The sequence below is a fragment of the Lissotriton helveticus genome, chromosome 3_1 (genome assembly GCF_964261635.1).
Source record: "Lissotriton helveticus chromosome 3_1, aLisHel1.1, whole genome shotgun sequence".
In the NCBI taxonomy this organism is placed as follows: domain Eukaryota; kingdom Metazoa; phylum Chordata; class Amphibia; order Caudata; family Salamandridae; genus Lissotriton; species Lissotriton helveticus.
Genome location: NC_136061.1, coordinates 93,020,868 through 93,040,889, shown reverse-complemented (window position 1 = coordinate 93,040,889; position 20,022 = coordinate 93,020,868). Strand labels below are relative to the sequence as shown.

The window sequence follows — 20,022 nt, the reverse complement described above, 5'->3', positions numbered from 1 at the left end:
CTTGCCCCTTTAGCTCCGCTAATTGAACAGCACAGTGTAAGTGTCATCTCAAACGCTGATGATACCCAGCTTGTGTTTGTATTTGGGGATTATTCAGAGGCAGCATTTTCAAACTTTAAACAGTGTTTGATTAACATCTCAGCCTGGATGACCGACAACTGTCTAAGGCTAAACACTGATAAAATGGAGGTATTGTTCTTTAACCAGCCATCCCCTCCACCATCGGACCTATGGTGGCCATCCAAGCTCAATCCTCCCCCCTCAACCTGTGTCCTCTGCTAGAAACCTGGGGTTTAAGTTTGACACTGCTCTTTCATGCAAGACTCAGATAAGCCATGTCTCTTCCTCATGTTTTTGGAAAAAGAAGTCCCTACGAAGATGTCTCCATCTTCTACCTATGGACTGTAGAAAAACAGTGGTCCTCGCACTCATCACGTCTCATCTGGACTACGCAAATATTTTGTATTCGGGTCAGCCAGACTACGTGATCAGGAAGCTACAGACCATACAAAATGCAGCCGCCAGGGTCATCAGAAATATCCCGTTACAACACCACATATCCCCCCATCTGCATAGCCTGCATTGGCTGCCAGTAAAAAGGAGGATAGAATTTAAGGCTCTAACTCTCGCATACAGAGCAATCAGAGACACACGCCCACATTACTGGAGGAAAAGACTCCGTAAATACCATCAGACAAGGAGCCTGAGATCCAACTCCTAGTCACACCCCCGCTTTGCTAAAGCGAGATTAGGTGGCGTTCATTCACAGTAAGAACCACTCGTCTATGGAATTCCTTGCCTGAACATATTAGGAAAGCCAACACCGAATCTGTCTTTTTGTGGACTTCTAAAAACCTGGCTTTTTGACCTTCCTTAGCTCCAGCAGCTCGTGGCAATCTGCCTACACCTCCTTGTATCCGTTCTAGCACCGTGACACCTCAGTTGAAGGTAGCTGCGAGCTCTATAAACTTCAAATAAAAATAAAGATGTTTCAGTTTTTGATTGTGTGATGTGAAAGAGATGTTTTATGAGTTTATATATGTGTTTTATACCAAATAATTGAATAATGTTATTTTATAACAGCTCCCCACGACAACTTGTGTTTTAGGTTGAAATCTGTCTAGGGTTCCTAGTGTTCCCATCTGTAGGGGACCTGGACTTTAGAGTTCCAGCTGGACGGGTTTTACTGAAGCAGAACTTAGGCTAATTTCCTTTAAATTGGAGTCTGTCTGGAATGACATATTGTCACCAACAAAGAGGGTTTACCCACATACCCCCATGCCACCTGGGCTCCAATACACCAAACAAAATAATGGCATGGATGTGGGAACAAATCTACATATATACTTTCCATAAACCTATGGATAGGTTAGCAAATTCCTTTTGGACAGCACTTATTTGACTACATCTGATTACAACTTCTTTTAACAACCACCATCTGATAGAGACTACTAGCCTCAGATTCCTTAACGTAGAATTATCCCCAGGCGTGGGACTGGATCCAGAAAACTTTTTACCACAGCATCCCTGCGCGCCGGATGGACGGCACCACGTGACTCCGTCCTGACGTCATCCGCGTCCGTGACGTTAGCGAGGACACATAAGTCCCACCCCGGCGCGCCTATGTCAGTTTTTTCTCTTTTCCGCATGCAACGCGGATCCGGATTGTGTCCTGGCCTGTTTTCGGGCCTTCTTCCCTTGTTTTTCACGCTTTGGCGTTAGTGGAACAGTGTGGGTATGCCTTCGGGCTTCAAGAAGTGTACCTCCTGTGCACGTCGTATGTCGGTGACGGACCCTCACCCGATTTGCATGTGGTGCCTGGGTGAGCACCACGACTCGACAGATTGCGACGCCTGTCAGCACCTTAAACCTAAGTCGCGGCGGGAGCGCCGGATTAAATTCCTGTTGGCCCGCTTGTCCAGGTCGGTGTCGTCCCAGCGTCCATCCCCTCCCTCGGATGCAAGTACCCACCGATTCCGTCTGCAGCATCGTCCCTCGCCAAGGGCCCAGGGGGGTGGTTCGCCGACTGGTAGGTCCTTCAGCTTGTCTCCGAGGCCTTGTCCTCCTTCAGCGAAGGGCGCCGGCTCCCTTAGGGATGTGCGCCCCCGCCTGTCGCCTCCTTTGTTATTGTTATTGTTATTGTTATTGTTAGTATGTGTTTGTATAGCGCCAACTCACCGGCAGGTCTCAAGGCGCTTTGACCATAAAAAACATAACAACTTAACCAACAATCTAAGGGAGGGAGCAGACTAAACTGATTTCCACGCTGCCTTAAACAGGATGGTTTTTAAAGTCTTCCTGAAATGGAGCCTGTTACCATCCTTGCGCAGGGCTTCAGGTAATTCATTCCAGATTTTAGGTAACAGTACTGAAAATGCTCTGCCTCCTTTTGTTGCTAGTTTGAACCGGGGGCATACTAACAGTTGTGCTTCCGCCGACCTCAGTCTTCTCTCAGGTCGATAGATCTCCAACCTTCCCTTAACATATGCAGGGGCTTGGCCATAGATGGATTTATGGGCGATGCAGAGACTTTTAAAGATAGATCTTTGTATCACAGGTAACCAGTGTAGGTTCTGTAGCAGCGGAGAAGCATGGGAGTTCCGCGGCAGTTTGAAGATGAGTCGTGCTGCATCATTTTGAACCACCTGCAGTCTGTTAGTTAGTGTCTTGGGTAGGCCCAGGTAAAGAACATTCCCGTAATCGAGTCTCGAGAGTATGGTAGCCGAGACTACAGTACGGAGCATGGATTGGGACAAAAGTGGGACTAGTTTCCGCAACTGTCTCAAAAGACCATTGCAAACTCCTACCACGGTAGAGACTTGGCATTTCATAGATAGCGCACTATCTATCTTGATGCCAAGACTTTTTACCGCGTCAGCTGGTTTAGGAGTAGAGCCCAGTTCCTGTGGCCAATACAAGTTGCTCCAAGGCGAACAAGTGGATGAGACGATCAACACCTCGGTTTTCTCGGGGTTGATCTTAAGGAGGTTACTTGACATCCATTTGACTGTATATCGAAGCACCTCCTGTGCTTGTAGTTGAGCTCGTTCTGTGTCCTCCATACTTAAAAGCAGCTGAGTATCATCCGCGTAGTTAAATACGCGGCAACCCATCTCGGTCAGAGTTTTTATTAGGGGTTGTAGATACAGGTTAAATAGGAGAGGGGACAATGCAGAGCCTTGAGGGACCCCGCAAGTAAGTTCTCCCACTCCTGAAACCATATCTCCCAGCTGAATTCTCTGGGTCCTCCCTAATAAAAAGGATTCTAGCCAGGCATATGCTGAGTCTTTGAACCCAAAGCCTGCCAACCTGTCCAAGAGTAGCGGATGGCTGACAGTATCAAATGCCGCTGACAGATCTAAAAGTATCAGCGCGCTAGGTTTTTTACTGTCAGCCATCATTCTTAGATCGTCCAGCACCGAGAGCATGACTAACTCGGTGCTGTGATGTGCACGAAACCCGGCCTGCATCTCATGGAGAAGATGGTTAGTATCCAGAAACGAGGTCAGAGATATCAGCACATGTTGTTCCAATACCTTGGACAGGTATGGCAGCTGAGAAATAGGTCTATAATTTTTCAGCACTTTGGGGTCAGCCCCAGCTTTCTTCAGAAGTGGTTTCACCCTAGCTTCCTTAAAGCTGGCTGGTAGTTGGCCTATGTCTAGTGATTTATTCAACATCGCTAGGATGTGATCCTCTAGACTAAGACGAGCTAGGCGAAATACACTTGGGGGACATGGATCCGCTGGAGATCCAGATTTTACTTTCTTCATCAAGACTTCCAGGCCCAGTGCATCTAGCTGAGGGAATTTAGACATATAAGTTCCCACTGGAGTTTGGAGCGTCCGTTGACCTGCAGGGCCAGGGATGGCGTTTGTTATCTCTTTTAAAATAAGGTCAACCTTGTCCAGGAAATATGACAAGAAGACTTCACAACTGATGGTAGTATCTATAGCTTGAGCTCTCTTTGTCAGTTCAGTGAGTATCTTAAAAATTTCCTTTTGGACATTGTCAGCCTCATTAATCCGTTTCTCGTAATAAGAGGCCTTAGCTTCCTGTATACATTTTTTATAGACGTGAGACAGCTTCCTATAGTCCTCATGGGAAGTATCGTCTTTTTTCCTCCTCCAGATTCTTTCAACATTCCGTACCGCTTTCCTATGTTCCCTCAGAGCAGGGGTGAACCAAGGTGCACCTTTCCCCCCACTATTGGTTTTTATAGGTTTCTCCGGGGCAATCTGATTTATTGCTCCAGTTAAACAATCCATTAGAGCATTACATTCCTGATCTAAGATAGCATCAGGAATTATGGGTTGCAAAAGATCCGCAAGTTTGATGGTCAGGGATGCTGAGTCCACGTCTTTCCATTTGCGGCCCATTTTAACATTAGACCCTGATTGCACAGGTTTTTTATCGATAGGGACCTCGCAATAAATCAGATGATGATCTGACCATATGCATGGAAGTATTTTCGTAACCCTAATCTTGGGATCTACGGTCCATATCAGGTCAAGAATATGACCCTTTATATGCGTAAAAGAATTTACCAATTGTCTAAAGCCAAAAGAGGACATCGTTGTCTCTACTGATTCTGCTGCAGAGTCTTTCTTTTCCTTGTCCCAATGAAGGTTAAAGTCCCCTGTGACAATTATATTTTTATACCGGGAGCTCAAATCTGACATAGTGGCCATAAAACCATCATTAAAAGCCGAGGTAGAGTTGGGTGGACGGTAAACAGTAAAGATGGTTAAGCACAGATTATTAAGCATAAATTTTACGGCCAGCGTGTCGGCCCGATCGAAGGTATGTGCCAATATTTTGGTTGCTGTAAGGTACTTTTTAAACAGGATTGCCACACCCCCTCCACGGACATTTCCAGCGCGGTTATGCCAGTGTATATCATAGCCAGGCGGAACAGCGGCTATTATGTCGGGTAGTGAGTTATCCCCAAGCCACGTCTCAGTCAGCGTCAGAATATCGATATCTTCGTCTTGGAGCAGAGTGAAAATGTCAAGGCAATGACATTGCATGGATCTTGTATTTAGACTAACCAGTTTCAGAGTATAGTCTGTAGTTAATTTACCTACCTTCGAAGTATAGATACCCAGATCGTTCAGTATGGCTACCGTAGCTGAGTCTAGAGAGTGAGTCAGTCCATTCAAGTGGACCAAATCGTCCCGCGTAAAGAGGGCCCGGTTGCCAGAGCTCCCTGCCCCTGCGCCCGTTCGTGCGCGGACGGGCGCAGACGGGCTGGACTCAGGCGTGACTCCGGCGTGCTCACGCTGCGCGCGAACGCTGCGCGTTAGCATGGCCGCCCTTAAATAGCGCTGTTTGAGACGCTAGTGTGGCAACAAAGATGGCGCCGCCAGACGTCCCAACCTCCCTACCCAAGATGGCCGCCGGGGGAGAAAAGGACCCGCAAAATGCGGTGTTTCACGATTATAGTGAGGGTAAGTGGGTTAAAAGCAGGGTAAAAGGCACATAAGATAAATCAAATAACAAAACGCCGTTTCCCAGTGTTAGAGCAACTAGGGCCCAAATGACAGCCTATGCGGCGGCGATGCAGGCTTCTTTGGCCCCTCCTCCACCTCCTGCGACCGCGAATCCCTTGCCTCGCGCTGGGATTTCTGCGGCTTCGCCGGCCCCCGACGCCGAAGGTTTCGGTGTCAGGTCATAGGAGGGTGGTGTCCGTCTAGGTGTAGTCCTTCGGGGCTCCTCTCTTCAGTGCCTGGCGTCCCTGCCTTGCCACAAATCCCTACAGGGCTCCTTGTGGTGTCGCAGGAGATTGCCGGGGCTCCGGGCTTGCCCCCGAACCCCATTGGTCCTCTGAGCAGGCGGTTGCCTCGCCGGAGGCCGAGCCAGTGCCGTTTCGGCACCGGGAGCCTTCCTCCCCGTCTCCGGTGGAGTCACAGGTAGAGGCTGGGACCTGGGGTGCTTTCCCGAGTCCCACTCGGTCCTCAACGCGGGTAGCTGCTCTGTCTGAGGCCGAGCTGGCGCCTTTTCAGCGCCGTTCCTTGCTGTACCGGCTTCAATCCCAGCCCCATTTTCCTGGGGAGCATGTGGTGGCAGAGGGCGACCCGGCGCCGCACATACCCACTCCGGCACCGATCGACGTCGAACAGGCGCCGGTGGCAAACTCCACAGAGCCATGCCGGCGTCGGGTACTTGATTCGTCTCCAGAGGTTCCTTCCTCTCCCGAGGTCTGTCATCTGTTGATGTCTTCCTCCCTGGAGACAGGGCGCCACATTGTTGCCTTTTCACCGGCATCTTCCACGGAGGGCTCCTTGCCGTCCCCACGGCCCAAATCCACGAACCCTTCTTTCCGTGGCTTGTGGCTGGCTTTTCCACCGGCCTCTCTGCCTTCCCCTGGAGCCCCTCAGGTTCCCCATTCATCTGTGGATCCCCCACTATTCCGGGGTTGGCCGCTTCCTCCTGGGCATGGGGATGGACGGCTCAGTCTGCAGCCATCGCCCACGGAGGAATTACTTTCTCCTCCCCGACGCCCTACTGAGGCCAGTGCTGCTTTTGTTCGGGCTATTTTCACAGCCACTGGTATTTGCGGATGGGTGAACCTGTCAATCCATTTCCCACGGATAACCTTTTGGAAGTTCTCCACCAGGGCTCTGGTGGACGGGAGCTGTTCCTTCCTTTTGAAGCGTCGCTCAATAATTCTCTTCTGGCGGCTTGGGGGTGCCCTGCATGGGTGATCCGGTGCCTCAGCCACTCCTGCATTGCCACTGTCTGGCTCCTCATGACCCTGTCTGTCTTTCCTTCCACCCTTCTACTCAAGGCTCACTTCTACGGACTGCCTTTCCGTCCTTGCCTGTGGTGTCGTTACCTCCGTCTCGGGTGGCCCGGTGACTGGATTCCTGGGGGCGTAACGTCTTTGCTTCTTCCAGTGCTGCGTTGTGGGCGCACAACGCTCTGCGTGTCTTGACTAGGGCTACTTCCAGCCTTTGGGACTCTGTGGAGTCCCTTCTTTCTCATGTCTCCCATGAGGGTGCCCGTGCTGATCTGCGGGGCCATGTGTTGGATGGTCGAGAGTTGGCCGCGTGTATTCTTCTTGCGGCCCTGGATGTTGCCGATGCTCACAGGCGTGCTATGGCCACTTCTGTGGCTCTCCGTCGCCATGCTTGGATGCGGGATGCTGTCTTTCCTGAAAATATTAGGGAGCGTCTGGTTGACCTGCACTTTGACGGGGTCCTTCTATTTAACACTTATGCGGACTCCGCCATTCAGCGTCTCCTTGCGGGGCTCCATCCTCCTCCTCCGTAGGCTAGTTTCTTGATCCTCCGGGACTTGATGAGAGGTGTTGTCCCACCTGTTCCTGGAATCTGGTGTTTGGAGTGACCGTTACACTTACTGTGAGGTTTGCTGTGCCCTCGGCGTCCTTTGATTGGCCCCTCTCTTTGGTTGGCTGCTGGTTCAGCCCTTTTTTGGCAAGTGTGTACTTTTTGGCTGATTACTAAGCCATCTGTGGTCTCTGCCGCAGGTCTTATGTTCTTGTTCTCTGATACGGGAATTCTTCCCTAAGAGTGGTTCCCATACTTAATTGGGACGTGTCATACCGTAAGTGGGGTACTTGTAGCTATTGTTTAGATCAGTCTTTCGCTGGGAGGTTGTGGACTTCCCCTTGCGGGTTCTTCGCCCATCCTGGTGTTGCTGTATCCAGCTGGTGCGGCTTCTTGGTCGTGGCTTGCCATCTCTGGCATTGTGCTGCTGTGTTTTTGCCCCTTTGTCCGCCGTTTGGCTTGGCCCTCTGTCTGGTGTTCCAGAAGGGATTCTTTCCTGTGTTGACGGCTTGGTCCGTCTTACTTGTTTCTCCTCTTTTTTTCCTGCTGGTCGTAGTTCTGCGTGGATCGGCTCTGCCCAGAGCGGTCTCCTTCTAGGGCTTGTTTGGGATTTGTTTTCTGGCTTTGCCCTTGTTTGAGCCTGGCGTAGTCTGGGCGGTCTGTTTAGTGGCGCTTGTCAGCGGCCAGCTGCGTCTACCTGATCTTCTGGTCTGCGGCCGGGGACCTTGGCATGGGCCCTGGCGCTCCTGCTACTTGTTCTTCTGGAGCCTTGTGAGACTGTGTCTTTCTTTCACTCCTGCCCCTATTGACTGGGGCACCGTTCTGTCTTGGCTGTCTACTTCAAGCTGTGATAGGTCCGGCTGCCCTCTTCACTGAATGTGTTTTCTGATGGAGGCCTTTGTCTTCGTTTCTACCTCTTCTCCTTGGAGACAAGTTTCGGCCCCAAATATTCTTGGCCTCTTCAGGTCCTGAGGAGGCCAAGAATATTTAGTTCCGAAATGCGTTGGTCTTTTGCTATATATATGGAAATTATTTATATAGAGTTGTTTTCACGTGCAAGCCAGTTTTTTGTTTGGTGTTTTGGAGTGACAAAGGTTACAAAAAAACGATAGACTGGAATGTGGAAAAAGTTCTTAGTAGTGGCAGAGATTTATTGAAGCATTTAACTATTACTATTTTTTTTTTTTTAATCCAAGAGTTTCAGATACAGTCCCACTAGCATACATCTCCTTTCAAGGTCTTCCGTGATACTCTCTTTTATAAGCAAACAGAAGTCTAGTTTTGATTTTGCATATGCCTCCGCTTGCGCTAGGGAACTGATATGACTAAAAATGGAGCCTTCTCCGACAGGCTACCCAATGTGGATTTCCATCTTGTTTGGCCTTTTGCTCAACACTAGCCTCCTGGCCCTGATGAGTGATCTCAAACCCTGTAATAGCAGTAGGTAGTAATGTTCCTTGCGTGCTTTGCTGGTGGTGAAGCTATCTACTTATCTCAGCTGTATCTGCACCACTTCAGCGCCTCTACCATTTCCAGACTTTGACTGCCACCACTTTCTGATAACACTTTGACTAAGTTTCCGTCCTGTAGTGTTATTCCATGTTCTTACATATTGGATTATGATTTGGTTCATAAGAAGGGTAGGTAAAGGGCAGAATATTTTCAGACCCTTTCATATCTGCAGCGATAAGATGTTCAGTTACAATCCCTGCAATTGACTCTAGCATTGACATTTTATGTAGATTGGCACTTTGTCTGGTGGTGTCAAGAGCCGAGTAAATTTTCTGGTGTGATCTTTTCTAGTGTCAAGCTTGCTGATGGCCTCAGTGATGGCCATACCTGGCCGACCAGTTAAACACCACTCGACAAGGCTCAGGCCTGGATTCCATATGTGAAAAAATATAAGATTTCCCATTGTTTCAGGGCTTGTTGGCGTAAATTATGCATTCTCTTTTCTTTAATCCTACCTCAGCAATTTAAATAACACTTAGAAAAACTGTATAACATTTCTGACAAACTACATTTCCCATGAAACCTGCAAATCATGTCAATAAATGAGAAACTCATCTAATCACAGCACCTAGTCCACAATATCCAGTTCGAGGCATATGCCCGCTTCCTCTTTTTTGCATGTGACGTACGCTTGGTGAGCCTCCCATTGGGACAGTATGTTTGTTTCTGGTAAAAACCTGCCAGTCACAGTAAGAGGGACAAGCTGAAAAGCCCAATCAATTTCTGTAACACAACTGCAACGTGAAATGTCAATTATAAATCACAATAATACGCAGTAATCTGACTGCTTCAGAATGTCATGGTTTTAAAGGATTTGTAAACATGAAAATTCTGTTGAAAAAATACTTATCTCTTAGGTGGAGTAGCTTCTCCAAGGAAGGGTAAAAATGCAAAGTGTTACTCTAATGTTGGGTGGGGATAATCCTCACCGTTTTATCATTCATAGAATTGAAACTTTCCATCTTGAAAGCCAGTACATTTTACACTCTGTAACAAGACTGGATGTATGTTTGAATGTGGAGTCAGAGGAATGATGCATGATGTCTTCCAACCTCCCACCAGGGAAAATTCCTTACATGCCATAGCTCCTGTCGCTGAATGGGCTCCAAAAATTAAAGCTCAATACCTGCCTCTGCCACGGTGCAGCGAACCCATCCAGCTATATCGACTGAAGACACTGCTGTATAGAGTTTACTGATGGAAATCAATATCTGATGTGTGCCAGCTGGTCTCACCTCGCTTTAAGAGCTTCATAAACATTTGACCAGGTACAGATGGGAGAATCTGTGAAAGTCTGTTATGAAATTGATAGGCTGTTGTATTTAGTCCGCCTGACAGTGTTAATAGATGCTTCATCTGGGGTAGAGACCATGGCTGGTACATCCAACGTGCAGACATCTGAAACTTGTCTGCATGATACCAGATGAAGCAGCATTGCCAGCTTAGCCAAACATGTTTTCCTCCTCAGGATGTCATTCTGAGGTCAAGAGAGGAAGAGGTTAAGAACTCGATTCACATCTTAGAGGTGAGAGTGCATTCTGGTGGCCTGGATAGTCTTAATTCCATGAATAAGGGGATGTTTTCTCACCAGAGAACCTTCCACAGGTAGGTGACTAGTAGAGATTGCAGAATGATTAATAGTCCTGTATGATATCACAGTCTCAGCTAGTTCCAAAAGAAAGTTGGCTATGTGGGTACGTTTCGCCTGCACTGCATCCAGACTCCGTTCCATGCATCAACCGGACCATCTTCTCCAAGAGGATCTGTATCTGTTGGTTATGCTGCTTGCCCAAACTTTTTGAACGAAGGCAACAGCTTGCATCAAAGGACACAGGATTGACCATTGATCCCGATAATCCACCACGTCCTTAAGCATAACAGCCCCTCCAAATCTAGCTGGTGCAACTGCCACATCACATTGGTTAGAAAGTTCTGTTGACTGGGAAGAAAGATTGGTAAATCAAAATAAAGTTCCAGAAGAGATGGAAACTATACCTGCGGGAGTGACCAGGATGACATTCGCCTGTTGTCTTCTAAACTGCCAATCTGGCGACCAAGGCAAAAGGGAGAGGAAGGCATAATTGCTCATCTGGCTCCAGTCCTGCAGAAAGGCATTACCCTTCATGGCCTGGTCTCCAGCTTGAAAATATCATTAGCTAACAAATAATCCTGGATGCCTAGAGGTCCACTTAGCAAGGCCCCTCATCTGTCCATGATTTGCTTGAGTATCGACAGGCCCATTCTCCATTTGATTTAGTCCTACAGATATCTGAAATTCCAATCCGCCACTGTGTTTTTGAAATCAGGAAAGCCCTCTGCCCTCACTAAAATCTTCCTGTCGAGACGGAAATGTCAGAAGGTGACCTTGTTTAAGATTTTGGCATGTCTGCCATTATCCAGATGGAAGAGGGGGCGCCACTGAAAGTAAACATGGGCCCTGAAGTGTCCCCGGTGGACTGTTTTTCAGTTAAGCCTCACACCATCCTTGAATAATTCGTCACATAGTGGGATGGGATCAGCAAGGTTCACTGACCCCACCGCACTCAGTGACGAGTTAGGAAACTTCATGGCTCACTGGCTGACCCATAAAAAAGTTAGCCAGTAAGAGGAGGTGGCAGGATCTTCTGTTTTTTTCTTCCCTCCCCAAACTTCCTCCTTCTTGTTGGGCCGTGCTTCTCCTTTCCACCACCTGCAGGCCATGCTTTCACCGAAGTGGCCTGGTAAATGCCGTATTGAATATTTGGGTACGTGTCTGTATGAATTTATGTGTACTTGAGCATGAGCTGTGAATGGATAAATGCTAGTGTGTATGTGAATGAGTAGGTTGTGAGTGTGTGTGTGTGTGTGTGTATGACGGTGGATGGATGGGTATGAGTTTGTGTGCTTGTAGATGAGTGGATGTGAGTGACCACGTATGTGCCCCCACGCTACTTCTCAAAATTACCATCCGCCGCCCGCTGCAAGATGTATATAAAATGAACATCGATACACACTATACTATCATTTTATGAAGAGAAGAACATATTTAATACTTACTTGCTCAAGGAGCAGGCAGAAAAGATAAAGTTGGTCTGTGCCTCTGCATGGATTTTGTGGGTTTGGTGCTGTGGTTGGTTTTGCTTACCATGTATTGACATAATTTCCAGGAGTTATGGAATATGTAGTTTCAGAAGAAATGTAGTAGAGACGTTTTCCTCAGTGCTCTTTCAAATGCTGGATTAGTAATAACGAAAAGAGAAATGCATCATCCTCGCCTCCGTTCCTGACATAGAATTGATTGAAGTTGGGTAAACACTTCAGTGTATATTCAGTCGGAGAGCGACGCTCCTATGGGCTGGGTACAAATAGAATGGACATGAGTTGAAAAAAAGGAAAAGCCAGAGCATCCACCCAGTCAACAATGAACAGATGATCACTGGTGGATATCTTTTTGGCGTAACTAGTTAACTAGTTAAACGTTCGCCTTTGGCAACTGCTTTGACTTCAGTTCATGGGTTCAAATCCCAGGCAGGTCAGTCCAGCCTTTTCTCATTGTGATGTCAGACAGTTGTGTGATGTTGAATTGCAGAATAGTTCTTTCTGTTAATTCCAGCTTCTCGTGATGGTAGAACTATGGTATATAGTGCCATTTAAAAAAAAAACAGGTTACAGTCACCATTGGTATCAAATAAGTAGTAAGAAGAGCAGCTGTGCACGGACACCATTAAGCAGTTCTAGTGGAGAAAGTATTCTAACAAACCTTAACACTGTAATTATGTTTTGGTGATATGTCTCTTTGATAAAGGGTATTGCAGTACAGCGAACTTAATGATGCCGGTTGCACGATTGACTGTTGAGTGAACATTAATACTGAAGTATATAAATAAGTGATGGATGGAATGCTTGAATTAATCTTAGCCACTTGTAATTACTCGGGTCACATCCCAGTCAATCACTATTTTTCACACCACGCCTCCTCAGTTTGGACCCAACCATATGTAAATAGTCTTGACCATGCTCCAGTAGGAAGAGTCCAGGCCAAAATGTCAGGCCAGGCCTCCCTGTACTGGAACACAAGCAACTGAAAGCTGGTTTTGTCATCAGCTGGGTACAGCTTGGTTCTAGTGACTCAGTGTGCATGGGACCCACGTCTGGGCATAGCCGCCCCATTTGGGAATCACACTGATGTATACAAAAACGTGATGTATGGAATGCTTGAATTAATCTCAGCCATTGGTAATTACTCAGGGTCGCATCCCAGTCCATTATTATCTGCTTACCATTTCCCCCCAGTTTGGACCCTGCCATATGCAAATCAGTCTTGATCCTGTTCCAATAGGAACAGTCCAGACCGAACTGTCAGGCAAGGTCCTCCCTGAACCGATACTCAAGCAACCCAGGACCCTTAATAAGCGTGAGTTGTAACGTTTTAGCTGGTGGCGACTTGCGTTATGATGTGAGTATGGGTAATGGGAACAGGAATACGGTGGTGGACTGCTGGAGCGCGGACACTTCAAGAGTCTGACAGGTGTGGGTTGGAAACCGGTATTGCTCTGTGACTGGCTGGCAGTTAGTGCAATTTGAGGCTCACGTGACCCTTCCTCCCTGGGGGCCTCTGGTGCACTCTGTTGTCAGGTTGGGTGTAGACTTCTGTGTTTTTTAACATTTTGTATGATGAGAAACTGGTCGATGGAATCACTTGCTTTTGCTCTCATGTTGTGGGGCTCACTTCAAACAAGTTGTGAACACCTATTTCATGAAATTCAATTATGAAATTACTTTAGGGTTTTGATGACAGCACATATGGATAGCAGTGGGGCAGGTGGTCATTGTATAATGTTCATTTTAACTTATTGGTCTTTTTTTAATTTTATTTATTTAATGCGATTTTATATTGCGCAAACTTTATCCAAAGGTGTCAGAGCGCTTTACATAAGAACCCGTTTCAATACATAAGGACTTAGGATTACGTGCGTTACATAAAAGATACAAGCAGAAAAAAATGCAAATGTACAAGTTGTAAAGTCACACAAGGAAGGGAGTTACTCAAGGAAGCGATACAAATGGATAAACTCTAAGCGTCACATAGGAATGGTAGAGAGTACAATGGTCTACAGCATATACTAGTGATTAGAGTTATTTCTATATACATATATATACAAATAGTAGATTTGGGTGGGAGTAGGGAGGGTGGGAGTAATACATGGGTATGGCGAAAAGGCAAATCAGAAACATTTGAGAATCGTCAAGGAGGAAACGAGGGAGAAGGGTAAAGGCCGAGGGAACGGACAAGATGGCGGGCCAGGTTCAGGAGAAAAAAGTGGCCGAGAGCAGCAGCAAAATGGCGGCCAGGACAAAAGAAAAAAAAAAGTAAAGAAGTCCATGAGAGTAACCCAGTGAGTATGACCCAAAGTGCCAGGAGAAGTCTTGGGGGGTACATAGTTAAAGCAAATCAAAGTCAGGAAGGGAGAGGAGGTGTGTGGGCTCGGGTCCACTGGATCAGCCGGTCGTGGCTCCCGCGCCCCCAAGCCCGGCAGAAGTTCACTGTCCACGATCCGCAAGAAGAAGGTCCGGGGAAGTGCCCTGGAGTCAGAGAGCAGGAGCGCCTGGAATGCTCTCCGTATCCACGAGGCGCTCGTTACACTGCGAGGGGGCAGCCCACTGTTAGTGATTTAGTGTTTAGTTAGTTATGCAGTTTCAGTTCTGTGCTTCGCAGTGTGAAATGTTCTTCTCATGTAGATTAGTGCAAGTCTCTTGTGTGAAATCCACCTTGTTGAATGCACCAATGCAAGAGTTTGTGGTCAGTTCGTTTAGTAGATTCAAAAAGTGACAGCATGCATTGTGGTTAAGATACAGTATTCCTTACTCTCAGGATATTAATGTGTTTCTTAAGTAAATCCACTCCTGCTACACACGGTGATCTGGTCATTCCATCCCATTATCTGTGTAGGCCTGAGGTACCCTTTTCAGCAAAGGAGAGAGATGAATCCGATCACAGATCTGGAGGCAGACTTGTCTGATCTCACATATAGCCTTCTGTTCCTGTTCAAATGAAGATCTCACGTGCCTCCACGCAGGCCTCTTCTGTCCCTGTGTGCCATGTGAATTTGATCAGACCTTGACTGGCAGTGGTCAGCATGTCATTTCTTCTCTTTGTTTCTTGCAGGTGGTACAGTTGCATGCTAGGGAAGAAGTGTAGCCTGGCCCCTTTGAAAGAAGAACTTCGAATTCAAGGGGTAAGCTTTATTATCACTTTCCAAGTAGACTGTATTGCTAGCATTTGTAAGTGTGTGGGTGTGTGAAAATCGGACCCTACGATTGGTCAGACCTGTTCATGTTGCCAAGTGGTAGAATCTTTCCTACACAGTTGACACCTATTGATAGTGTGACTAATGGGAATGCAGCTTTAAGAGTGATTGATGAGCTCATAGTGTTCTCTTGCAGGCTGTTTTATTGTATTTTTATTTTATTATGGCGAACTGCCAAGAGCATGAAACGGCTTACGAGACTTGAGTCATGCGGTCCTGATGATAAAAGCAGACACACATTTTAAGAGCTAGAGTGAAGGCCAGTGTGAGCGATTCTGGAGTGTTTCAATGTTATATCTGGTAGCAGTAAACTTGCTTTGGCATTATTCTTGTATGAAGTGTGTTATTTGAGGCACAATGAGCCCTCAAACATTAGTTTTGGTCGACATACCAGCCAGTATCACCCTAGCGGACATGCCACAAAATTAGTGGTCCTATTAGGTTGCCCTTAGCAAGTGTTCCTTCGGTTCTTACAGCATGCTCTTGGCCTTTACTGACCTATCTAATTTCTCTTTGCTGAGGGTGCCTGTCTCTTTCTCCCCTCTCTTGTCTGCCTTTCCACTGCCTCATGCCTCCACCACCTTCCTCTCTCTATAGCTCCACTCTCTGTTTTGTATTTTTTTTTTTATTTGTATATTGAATTTTCCACAACAGTGCATAAATACTTGAACAGCATTCGAAGAAACAAACGGTTAAAGATAAAAAAAGAGAGAGGAAAGGGGAAAAAACTGAAAATAGAGAAACAGTCCAGGGCTATTACAACATACACAGCAATAATAACTGTGTTTCATACCATACAGTTCAGCTTATCGATACAGCACATTATAATTTATGTGTTCAGTGGTAAACAATATTTTTTTTAAGGATTAAATCAACAAAAAAAAAAGGCCCGCTCCCATCCGCGACCATCTTGTGCGATACGCCTCTACAAGTTGCTAGCTTAAAAGTCCTCAGGACAGGGCCATTATACCCCCATGTCCATTATGTCTACATATAGACTCACCTGTTAGATGTGCCAACTGCTCTTCTTTATTTGTGTGACTGGGTATGCAAGCTCCTCTACTGGAGTATAATTCTATATACATTTCACTCTATTCCCTCTGGATACGTCAATAAGTAATCCTTCATTGGTTGCAATATGCTTTTTTGGACGTGCGGAAATCGACTGCAGTGAGGTGAATATGTCACTTGTGGTGTTACAGTAAATCAAGTCCCGGATCCATGCCTTCACCGTTGGGACCGGAGTGCCCCCAACCCCAGTATATCACAATCTGTCTTTTAGCCATATGTAGAGCTAGAGCAGCAAATCGCCGCATTACGGCCTTTAGGTGTTTAACATGCCACAACAAGCCATCAGTGGAGTGGGTTGTAGCTCATAGTCCATCATCTGGGACATTTGGCAAAATACCTCCCCCTCCAGTATGCCAATATAGGCCCGCAGTTCCGTGCCAAGTGTATGAAGTCTGCCTGTTCAGCTGCACATCGGGAGCATTTGTGTGATTTGGCGGGTCCATTTCAGCTAGTAATTACGGTGTGACATACACTCGATGTAAATACTTAAAATGCAGTAATTTATGCCTCTGATTGTATGAGACATATCACCTCTGTTCACAGCAATAGAACCATGTTTGATCCGGCAGGGAGCTTCCCAGATCTCTTTAACAGGCCACCCGGCCTCTTGCCCTAATCGCTGGTCAAAGTGTCATAGATACGTCGTAAGTCTGGAGACAAGATGGGCAGCGGTAGTCAATGGGATTGATGTGAGCGGGGGAAAGTCCTTTGGCGCTTTTGGGGAAGTCCGCAATGCCGCATGCATGGCGTTTCACAGTCTGTGCAGAATAAATGTATCCGTATATGCGTCGCGCCCTGCTATCAAGTCATCAACAGTGCGCAACTGAGCATCGCCAAATCGATCACCCGTAGTCTGCAATCCATTCCGAACTAGCGTCCACTTGGTCAGCTTTTCCGTCATTGGGGGAAGCTAGGGGCTATCTATCAATAGTATATGTGGGGAGTCACTCCCTGTTTTGTATTATATTGTTTTGCAACAGAGTAGTGTACATAGTTATGGGTTAATAAGCAATTGGAGGCTAGATACAGGAGTGGGTTATTTCTCTTCGCATTTGAAATAGGTTGTTTTCTTTTCAGTGGATGTGGTGTTCTTTGAAGTCGTGTTTGGTTCCTTTTTGAAGTGGAGAAGTTAGGGAGTTTTTCTGGAACCTTGGTGCGTCGTTTCAGGTTTGTTTTCTGGTATGTTTCATTTCCCTTTTGATTTCAGTTCTTGTGATGTCATGGCTGTGCGTGTGACATTGGCCTCCTATGATAAGTTTTTTTGGCAGGTAGAATGACAGGTTAGTTGTTACTACATTAGAAGTGGAGCTGCAGGTCTTCTGCTTTATACGGAATTGGTATTTTTGCAATCATTTTGTCTTTTGAGGCAAGTTGAGCAGTGTAGGGCATGGATCAGTTTATCCATGGCAAATATCGTGGGTGTCGGCGGGGCATGGCCTGATGCCGATGGAGTGAGCAGCGCTAGAGCTCTAAACAGCCAGCCACAATCCAGCTACATCCTAAGTCTTCTGGGGGGGGGGGGCAATTGTGCCCCCATGAGGAATCCCCAAATAGCCTGAACTGAGGAGGCTTGCCAGGATCGCCGAGTCAAAGGGCGAGTGCCGAACAGGGAATTGGCAGCTGCGTCCACGAGCCTTCCAAAATGGCGGCGCCCTTTGGAAGGGACAGGGTGCGGGGCAACGCAGGCAGCTGGCTTAGCTGAGTGATCGGCAGAGGAGGAGCGGAGCTGTCGACACCGCGAACCGTGAGTGGAGCCTTTTCAGGCCGAGTAGGACACCGCTGTGGAGGTGCACCAGATATGACCCACAGTAATAGAGAGGGTGCAGGTCTGGCTGGTCTGAAGAGGGAGGAGACGGCCTACATCTGCTGGGGCCAAAAGACCATCTGCAAATATCACACGAGAGGACGAGGTGCTCCTGAAAAGCAAAGACAGGCACTTCAGTGGACAAGCTGCTACGACACCACAAGATGAGGCTGCCTCATACAGTGAGTGGAGCACAATCGCCGACAGCGGGGGCCTGGGCTGGCATAGACCATGCACGGTACCCCCGCAATACTGATAAGTGGTAGTTCTGTTACGCCCGGCACTGGCGAGACTAGAGGGGGTGGGAAGTACCGCAGAACTCTCCCTTGGCTCTAAAAAATACCACCCAGGGCCGGGTAGAGGCGACCCCCGGAGTGAGGTGATCAGAGGCACACGCAGAAGGGGTCACAACTACAGAGCAAGCTCAGGAACTCCAGCAACCAGGCCCCAGAGAAACAACGAGGTAGCCGACCATAAACAGTATGCGCGGCGCGATTACCAACAGCTGAGGCTTAGGCCCGCCTAGTGCCATCAAGCCCAGGCGAGAGGCAACTGCAATTACAGAATTAGACCTCAAAGTTGCAAAGCCTGAAAGTAGTTAAATGCAGCAGGAGCGGGTTGTACCGCACATCCAACGTAGGGCCTCTGAAAGCACAGCAGGCACGGGTGCCTACATCAGTGTGATAGATGAGGGTACGGCTTCTGCCAACCTGGGAGCCAGAGCCATTGTGAGAGAGGCAACTTAGAGGGCAGGCAAAGGAAACACTGAAATGACCGAATCTGCATAGAGCAGCAGCGTGCAATCAGCACACAGAGGGGCAGGCCCTGCCAAGGGGGTTACATAGCAATAGAATGACTGAGGCGCTAAGGAAGAGCAGAGTAAGACGGAAGGAACTGAACCTGACAGAGAGAGACCCAGCCACTGAAAAGCGTGGAAAATTGCCCAGTGACCTACAGCAAAAGACCCCGACCCTAGCTGCACACCTCGGGAAGGACATAGGCCCACGAGCCACGCAACTCATGCTGATCTATCCCTGAACTGAGCTGCCCACAGCGATAGTGACCGAGGCTCTTCACCGAGGGAGTCTGAGAGAGCAGACCCCCCTAGAGCGCAAGTGTCAATAGATAGGAGAAAGTGAGAAGCAATAATACAGGACATCACCCTGTAGGGAAAGATGGGGAAAGTGCCAAAGAGGCGCAAAAAAGATAGAGCTCTGACGGAGAGAGCGACAGGAGAATGAGAATTCTCATCCCCAAGCAGAACTTCCATAGGACCGGACTCTGCAAGACATCCTACAGGCCATAACCACGTCCACCGAGCAGTTGGAGTCCAAAATGGACTCCATAAGTACAGATTTGGGCCTTTTCATAGAGGACCACAGGCGACTAACAGAACAAGTCTTGGCAAATAAACATCAGTTGTCAGAAACGTCCCCAAATATAACCGCAATGAAAAAGCAGCTGGTAGTCCTAGAAACAAAAGTACGCACACTTGAATTGCTGGCGGAAGATGCCGTAATCAGATCTTGCAGGAATAATATTATAGTGGTGAGTCTGCCTGAAAAAGTTGAAGGCGCCAACATGGTGGACAACCTCGAGAAATGGCTGCGCACGGATATAGTGCCGGAAGGATTGTCAGTGTTTTATGCACTAGAGAGAGCTCATTGAGTGCCCTCGGGTAGTAGTGGCGAAACTGCTATACTACAGAGACTGGGATTGCATCTTGGTGCAAGCACGACAAGGGGAGACATCAAGGTGAATAATGTGACAGTTCCGGTGTACCCTGACTTCTTAAGAGAGGTGCAGGATCAAAGGGGCTCATTCCAGAGCTTGAAGCAAAAACTCTGCAAACAGAAACTACAAATACATGATGTTCTATTCAGCTCGGCTACGTGTTTTCATGCCGAACGGAACAGAGTTCTGCTGAACCCCACAGGAGGCTTGGGATTGGCTGGAGAGGCACTGCGGTGCAGCTTCTCCCTGGAAGCTCAGACAACAAAGAAAGCGCGGGGGCAGATCCTGTAGCAGAATGGCAAAAAGAGACATGCTGGCCCCC

At 47.6% G+C, this 20,022-nt stretch overlaps 1 protein-coding gene across 1 annotated transcript in view; it reads left to right on the top strand.

The window, feature by feature from the left end:
• Positions 1 to 20,022, top strand: part of METTL16 (methyltransferase 16, RNA N6-adenosine) — a 513,950-nt gene that overhangs the window by 293,802 nt on the left and 200,126 nt on the right. The window contains exon 7 of the mRNA XM_078679306.1: positions 14,950 to 15,019. Within this exon, the coding sequence (XP_078535432.1) occupies positions 14,950 to 15,019 (70 nt within the window). The remainder of the gene's footprint in view (positions 1 to 14,949; positions 15,020 to 20,022) is intronic.